This window comes from Nannospalax galili, unplaced genomic scaffold (assembly GCF_000622305.1).
Source record: "Nannospalax galili isolate Female #2095 unplaced genomic scaffold, S.galili_v1.0 scaffold433, whole genome shotgun sequence".
Classification (NCBI taxonomy): Eukaryota; Metazoa; Chordata; class Mammalia; order Rodentia; family Spalacidae; genus Nannospalax; species Nannospalax galili.
This window is the reverse complement of record NW_008338715.1, coordinates 12,029,960-12,037,827: the sequence shown is the minus strand read 5'-3', so window position 1 is coordinate 12,037,827 and position 7,868 is coordinate 12,029,960. Positions and strand designations below refer to the sequence as shown.

The 7,868-nt window shown below is 50.5% G+C and overlaps 1 protein-coding gene across 1 annotated transcript; it reads left to right on the top strand.

Annotated features, from left to right (window-relative positions):
* Positions 1-803: 803 nt before the first annotated feature.
* Positions 804-2,630, top strand: Gsx2 (GS homeobox 2). The gene is made up of 2 exons (XM_008833324.1): positions 804-1,660; positions 2,284-2,630. Exons 1-2 carry the CDS (start codon positions 1,090-1,092, stop codon positions 2,622-2,624), a joined length of 912 nt encoding a protein of 303 aa, XP_008831546.1. The 5' UTR covers positions 804-1,089; the 3' UTR covers positions 2,625-2,630.
* The last annotated feature ends 5,238 nt before the right edge of the window (positions 2,631-7,868 follow it).

The following is a 7,868-nucleotide window of genomic DNA, read 5'->3' as shown; positions in this document are numbered from 1 at the left end:
AGAGAGAGAGAGAGAGAGAGAGAGAGAGAGAGAGAGAGAGAAGAAGCAGGAGATCCTAGCAAGGGCCTCCCGCAGTTCCTATCCAGGCTCTAGGAAGTCTGGCCTTTGGTTGTCTTTCCAAATTTTTCTGGTTGGAGTTTGTAGGCTACGCTAGGAAATTGCTTGGAGAGAGAAAAAGGTGACTCTTCTGCCCCCCCCCCGCCCCCTTTCGCTTGCCTCTCTCTTCAGAAGAGTGAACAGGCCATTAAAAAGGTGCACAAGGAAGGGCTGTTGGTCTCAGTGGTCCCGGGAGGGCCCCAAGTGCAAAGGCATTTTGGGACCATATGTAGCAACAACGTGGAATGCTTGGTTTCTTAGCTGGAAAGACTCAACTGCTACTCGCTAAGCTAACCACCCAAATGACCTTGGCTGAGTGTAAAAGCTGGGGAACAAGGGCAGGTATGACTGTGGTCAGGACTAGACCGCCTTCAGACTGCAGTCACATACCCCGGTCCAAAGTGGAAACCTTGAGCTCTACAGTGGCGCGGCCACCGCTGGCAGTGAGGGGCTGAGAGTCTTGGGCACTCCTTTAAAAAGGCCTCTGAGTCCCCACTTAGTGCGCTCGGGTCCCAGTGAAGAGTTGGGCAGAGGCCCAGTGAAGAGTTGGGCAGAGGCCCAAGTGAGGGAGAAGGGTAAGGTAGAGGATTTCTTGCACGAAAGCGTGACGTTCCCCCACCCCCGCGAAATTAACAAAACCCTCACTTTGCAAAGTCTCCCTTTCCCCTCCTCCCGCGTTCTTCCCCGCCGCGCGCCCGCCCCTCTTCGCCGCTTCTGTTGTGACTCGGGCAGCCTATCCCGAGGGTGGGGAGCTGCCGAGGAGCCAGAGCGGAGCTGTACTCCGCAGCATCACGTGCCGGGGTGGGGGCTATAAAATCCCGGAGCCGGGGCGCCGGGCGGGGGACGTGAGGACCAGCCCTCTCCAGGGACCCCTTTGTTCGCGTCCCAGACGCCGACACCTCTGCGTCCCCAAGGGCTTGCGGGGCAGAGCTTAGAATACGGGAGGAGAGGGGACGCCGCGGGCCACAGGACCAGCCATCCATCCCTCTCGAAATGTCGCGCTCCTTCTATGTCGACTCGCTCATCATCAAGGACTCCTCCCGGCCCGCACCCTCGCTGCCCGAACCGCACCCGGGGCCGGATTTCTTCATCCCGCTGGGCATGCCGTCCCCGTTGGTGATGTCTGTATCCGGGCCGGGCTGCCCATCCCGCAAAAGCGGCGCTTTCTGCGTATGCCCGCTCTGCGTCACCTCGCACCTGCACTCCTCTCGCCCGGCCGCAGGAGCTGGGGGCGGGGGCGCGGGGCCCGCGGGCACTGCGGTCGGGGGCGGCGCGGCGGCTGGGGGCACCGGTGCCCTGCCTCTGCTCAAAAGCCAGTTCTCTTCCGGTCCCGGGGAAACCCAGTTTTGCCCGCGAGTGAGCCACGCGCACCATCACCACCATCCGCCGCAGCACCACCACCACCACCAGCCTCAGCAGCCCGGTTCCGCTGCGGCTGCGGCGGCGGCAGCTGCGGCTGCAGCAGCCGCAGCAGCCTTGGGGCACCCGCAGCACCACGCACCTGTCTGCGCCGCCACCACCTACAACGTGGCGGACCCGCGGAGGTTCCACTGTCTCACCATGGGTAGGGCGGGGTCTCTGGGCACCTGCGCACCGCGCTTTTAGCGCTCTCGGGAGCAAACTTTGCGCCGCCAGTGGAGAAAGTAGGAACCCGGGGGCGGGGTGGGGAGGCAGGAGGGACTTTTAGTGCAACTCTGGAATCGTCCCCTGAAGTTCCACCAAGGTGGAGGTTAACTTGTCAACCTCTCGGTGCAGCTTCGTGCGCTCCACTCTACAGGTGCAAGAGCATTATTCGGCCTTTGGGACCTCCAGCACGACTATAGACGAACTGAAGGTTAACTGGCTGAGGTTTGGGGTTGGGTGTGTTTGAACCTCAGCATAGCATCCCAGCGTCCAAGCTGACTAGAGGGTTTCAATGCCTTTGGCTAAGGCTTTGCTGTTGAAAGACAACAGACAAGTACAAAGCTCTCACGACCTTAATCCTCTAACTTAGAGTCCTGCGCAGCAAAGGCCTTAACTTGCTTGGACTTCTCTCCCGTTCTCTGGTGCTTATGGAATGGGAAAGAGGGACGATCTGCTGTGTTAGGTTGGCCTGGGTCCTAGAGAAGCGTCCTTTCCTACTCTTGGTAGGAGGGGTGGGGACACCTCTCCCGAGCCTTACCTCTCTTGCCCTCTTTGGATCCGCAGGAGGCTCCGACGCCAGCCAAGTACCCAACGGCAAGAGGGTGAGAACTGCATTCACCAGCACGCAACTTCTGGAGCTGGAGCGGGAATTCTCCTCCAATATGTATCTGTCTCGACTCCGGAGGATCGAAATCGCCACATACCTGAACCTGTCGGAGAAGCAAGTGAAAATCTGGTTTCAGAACCGGCGCGTGAAACACAAGAAGGAGGGGAAGGGCGCGCCAAGGAACAGTCACGCTGGCTGCAAGTGCGTCGGCGGCCAGGCGCATTATGCGCGCTCAGAGGACGAGGACTCCTTGTCACCAGCCTCGGCTAACGAGGACAAGGAGATTTCCCCCTTATAAAGGGGGCACCTCCTCAGCCCCTGGAACGCCAGCAGCACGGGGACCAAAGTTCTAGTTCATTGCCCTGAGCCCACCTGGAAAAGCAACAGCGAAGAAGTCCCTGCAAAGCTGGGCCTTGACGCTTCAAGTCTCCATCTGGACTTTTAATTTGGGGCTCCACTCGGAGTTATAGATCATTTTTAAAATGTAAATAATCTAGTATTCAAGTCAGTCTCATATAACAGGAAAACCAGGGTTTAAGTTTAACACTGTATGGGGGGTTTTTGGAAAGCGCATGTCATTTCTCACCCCTGTCTTTCAGAACTTGGTAAGAACACGGAGTTTCTTCATTATTTTTGTTGTTGTTTTAAAATGAAATTATTGAAGTTTCAAATAATATAGAAAATTAAACCCTGTAGATCTTGTTTTCTGAAAATTTGCATGGAGGGAGAGTTTAAAATCCAAGTCTCTGGAAGTCCCTTTGTATGTGAATAGTTTTATATAAAATTTATATTTATATTTATTTAAATAAATGAAACAAAAATATTTTAAGGTGTGGTGTTCTCACCACATACACACCATATCTAGAGAAAGGTGGGGGGAAGTCTGAGGGAAATGTTAACTGAAGCTTAATGTGGGTCACTCAGCTGATGGAACTTGTCATTTAAGTTTTCTGTGTAACAGAAACTTCTGACAAAAAGACACATTCAGTCCCATCGCGATGTCACCCACCAAGTAGTAACCCTTCTCTCAAAATAGGTGATGGTTTTCACAGTTGATAGAACAAAAATTCCATTCTGAGGGACACTTGACCATGGCAGGTAAACCTTTTATGTAGGAAAGAGAGGTGAAAAGTCCCACACCCAGTTTTTAATTTAATTTGATCTTAGCCAAAAAGCAGAGAAAGTTTCTACTAAGTGTTCTGGCACTTTGTCCTCTTTTCTGCTTTCCCATCTTCCTTGGTACTACAACCTGAATCATGTGAAGGATTTTGCAAAGTGGGAATGGTTTTTAGAAGACCCACAATCCACCAAGGAGCACAAGGAAACTGAGAAATGACATCTGCAAGTGACTAGAAACTTTAATGTTCCTGGTGGTGTGTATAACAGCAGAATTAGCTGGATCGCCTCAAGGCTGAGATAGCAAAAGCCAGGAACAGAAAATATTCGGTCTAAATATTGACAGTCTCATGTTTCTGAAAGAGACCAAAGATACCTGTGGAGTAAAACTCTGGAGTTGGGGTGGGGAGTGGGGGGGTATTTGTTTATTGTTGTTGGGTTTTGCTGGTCAACTTTTACCTGACCGTGCTCCCTGGGGTTCATTCCTGCCAGCTAGCTATTTAGCCCCTCTTGCAGCAGGAACACCTGCCCCTGTGTGCTGCACAGCTAGGCCCATGTCAATGAAAGAGAACTGAAGAAGACAGAACCAGGGCTGAGTCCCACCAACATGCATCAGTGGGATTTCTGATTATTTTGTATAAAGATGTCACCCAGTAAGTTCAAGTCAGGGGAATTGCTTAAAGCAAGCCAGGCATGTGCACACACACACACACACACACACACACACACACACACACACACCTTCTTTAGGTTTGATTTACTTTAGGTGGATCCTAACAAACCTACCAGCAAAAAAGACTGGGGCCTTAAAACTGAGGATGTTAGGGAAGAGGGAATATGATTTCTCTCTCTCTCTCTCTCTCTCTCTCTCTCTCTCTCTCCCCTCTCCCTCTTTCCTCTCTTCTCTCTCTCCCCTCCTCCCTCTCTCCCCTTCTCTCTCCCCTCTCCCCCTCTCTCTCTCTCTCCCCCTCTCCTCTCTCTCCCCCTCCCTCCCTCCCTCTCTCCCCTCTCCTCACCTCTTTCTCTCATACATTCTCCCTCTCCAGCTCCCCGAACTCCAGGAACAAGCTGGCTTTCGGAGTCTACTGCGCACGCCGCTGCAGACAGAGGGAGGAGGGACTACACAGTTTCCTAGTGGATAGGGAGCTGCGGGCCGCTTTCTGCCAGGTTCTGTGCAAAGGTTCCGGTTCTATGCAAAGATCCCAGGCTACCACTTACTCCTTCCTGGGCCTGGGAGGCTCTGGCCTGGATCTCTGTGACCAGTGCTTTCTCGAACACAGAGCCAAGGGGAGTTTACCTGTTGATCCGGGGTAGGGGGTGGGGTGGGGCGTGGGGGCGTGGGGGGATGGTGCTGGTTCGCTGCCTTTCCTAAAACCCACTCCGGTTTTCCTAAGGAACAGACCTTGAGCACGGGTGGAAAGGCGTTTGCATGCGCAAAGAAGGGGCAGGGCATAGAAAGAGGGCAGTTCCTTCGCAGGGAGTAATAAGGACAAAGAGGCCTCGCGGCCGCTCTGCCAGCTCCAGCTAAGCAAAGCCGGTGCGCGTCGTGGGCAGACCGTTCCATAGCCTTCCCATGTACAGCCTGCCTACCCTCCGCCGTCTGGGGTTTGGGCCTGGCTCTCTCTGAAGTCCAACACCAGTCTGGGCCCTAGCCCCCTGGCCTTGTGAGCTCGGGACCGACTGCAGGCAGCGCATGCAGAACACTGAATCAAGTGCTTAACACACCTGATGCTGTGACTCAGTAGCAGACTAGAAAGAGGCAAGCACTGCTCGCTGGATTTTGGGCTACTAGAATGCTAGCAGCTGCTCTGGCTCCCATATTCCAGGCAGTTCCTGAGAAAGTGAAGAATAAACACCAGACCCTCCCACTCCCCTGAGACAAAATGATTCCGGCAAAGGTACTTAGGTCGACCTTGGATACTTTCTAAATAAAGAGGGGTTCTGTAGAAGTCCTTCTGGCACATTTCGTGAAGAATGGACATTTCTGTCACTTTCAGAATAGAGGACAGATTTGATATCCTCAACCCCTACTCTCCACCCCAGTTAAATCAGTTAATATTTTTGAAGTTTTCAGAGTAAGACTTCGGGAGCCTAGACTGATTTTAAGGGCTTACATTAGCTTAAGAGCCTTTAAGTCAACACACACACATAGAAATAGTGTACTAACAATCTTGAGATCAGACATTGTAAATGATGTTCCCTAGGCTGCACTGGAGATTTAAAACATAGACAAGTCTATCTGGAAAGTCCTTGACTCCAGCCTGCACATACCCCACTTGAAAAACAGAAACCCGCTGAATGCTCGCTATCCACAACATAGCCTCTCAGAGGCCTGGAAACACAGCCAGGAAAGAAAAATGAAAGGGAGAAGGAGAAACTGGGAACTCATTCTCCTGAAAAAGGGGGTGAGCAGCAAGAGCCATTAAAGGGGTTGTCCACCCCTGAGAACAAGTCCCGAGGCACATGGGAGTTGCAGAGGGCAGGGAGGGTGACCTCTCACCCCTGTGCCCTGGCCCAGCCCAGACATTCAGAGAGGAAAGGACTGCAGAGACCTTTCCCCATTACCTTCCCATTCAGTACATGCTCAAGGCCAAGGACTTGACAGGAATTGTGTCCCTGACACAGCTTCTCAGTTGTAAACCTTACCAAAAGCAAAAGGATTCAGCAGCCCATTCTTGAGGTGTCAGTGGCCCAGGTAATGGAGATGGACATGCCCAAGCAGAGACCTCTCTGCTCTGGAGTTCTTATTCTGAACTGGTTTGAACTAGTTCTCATATCTCAATTTTCTCCTACTTTTCCAAGGAGAAACAAATTTGAGGGATAAGTAATGTTTCATTTATGGCCTCCTCTGGCCTCTTCACTACCTCACACTACATCTGTCCCTTTACATCTGTTCATAATTGTGACAGTTTGCTTGGGCCACACTGACATGTGGTCAGACAAATTGTCACCAATGTGGTAGTGCTAACCAAAAGAGATCACAGATGGCAACAAGGCCCATGTGTACACATGGGCTGTAATTCAGGTAGAGAGAGAGAGAGAGAGAGAGAGAGAGAGAGAGAGAGAGAGAGAATGGAGTGGTGATGTAAATGGAAAGCAAAGACTAATTTTTATCAACTTTTAGGCTCTTTCTTTCCTTCTCTTTTTCTTTAATTTTGATACAGAGTCTCTAGTGTCCAGGCTGACCTCAAAGTGCCTTTGCAGCTAATGATAACTTTGAATTTTTGTTCCTTCTGCCTCCACCTCCTGAGTGCTGAGATTACAGGAGTACATCACCATGCCCCTTTATATGTTGTTGCTGAAAGAACTCTGGGCTTTGTGCTTATGAGGCAAGCACCCAAACAGAGCTCCAGCTTTAGCCCTTGGTTTTGTTTTTCCTACCTGTACCTCCCTTCTTTGCAGGTCCCACTCACTTTGCCTGTACACCTTGGGGAAGGTGGCAAGGTGCTCAGACACAGCTTGGGGCATAGAGAAAGCTGCTGAACACAGAGGTGGGAGGGAGAATTCAGGGACGTGAGCTCCAGCCCAGTCTTCAGGATGTGAGGGGGGGTGAGAATGACACTTCCAATTGAACCCATTTGCTAAAGGAAATTGGGTTTAAAGGAGCAATCACTCCTTTAAAAGGAGCTCCTCCCTTCTCCAAACATAGCCAAAAGCTGTCCTAGACTGTGAATGCAGCTCAGCGCATCAAAGCAATTGTTCCTATTTTCATTATTCACTGGGAATCTTTGAATGTACCTGTTAAGGTGACAGACCTTTTAAAAGAGAACATTTTTTTCCATGTAATTAATTGGTGCATTTACTAGGCTTCTATTAACATAATTTAATATAAATCTATTTTATAAATCTTTAGGCTCACATTACTGAAATTGAGCTCTTTTTAGAAAAAAAGTGCCCACGGTGGCTCTTTCCTAAATTAGATAGAATGGAATCCAAAAACTTGCTATTCTAAGCCAGCTAGAAACAAGAAAGGTAGAAAAGTCTTTTGTATTGTCTTTTGTTAATGGTGGAGGTGTGAAGAAAAGAAGCAGCTAATATTACAGAAGATGAGAAATTCCAGCGGACCCTGGGATCCTGCACTTGAGGGGAGTAACACAGCCTGGCCTTTGAGCCAAGCCACAGAAGAACAAGAACTTGAAGAGATCTCTGGAGAATGCAGTTGAATGAGAGCTCAGATGAAAAACAAAACAACAAAATAAAAACAAACAGCAATGCAACTTCTGAAGAAATTCAGATGTGAGTTTTCTTCCCTGCAGAGCCTGTGAAACCTCACAGTTTCCAAAGGCACTCCATAGTGGATGTGGATAACCTCGGCTTCTTAGGTTCAAGTGCATTCTCCAGAGTGTTAGGGTCACATTGTCTATGTGCTCCTTTAACATACTGATGTCCATAGGCCCCCTTCTCCACTGTGAATTGCTTTTCTTTC

Coding starts and splice junctions, on each gene's coding strand:
- Gsx2 (XM_008833324.1), top strand. CDS start 1,090: ATGTCGCGCTCCTTCTATGTCGACTCGCTCATCATCAAGGACTCCTCC. Junction 1,661..2,283: donor GTTCCACTGTCTCACCATGG/GTAGGGCGGGGT, acceptor TTGGATCCGCAG/GAGGCTCCGACGCCAGCCAA.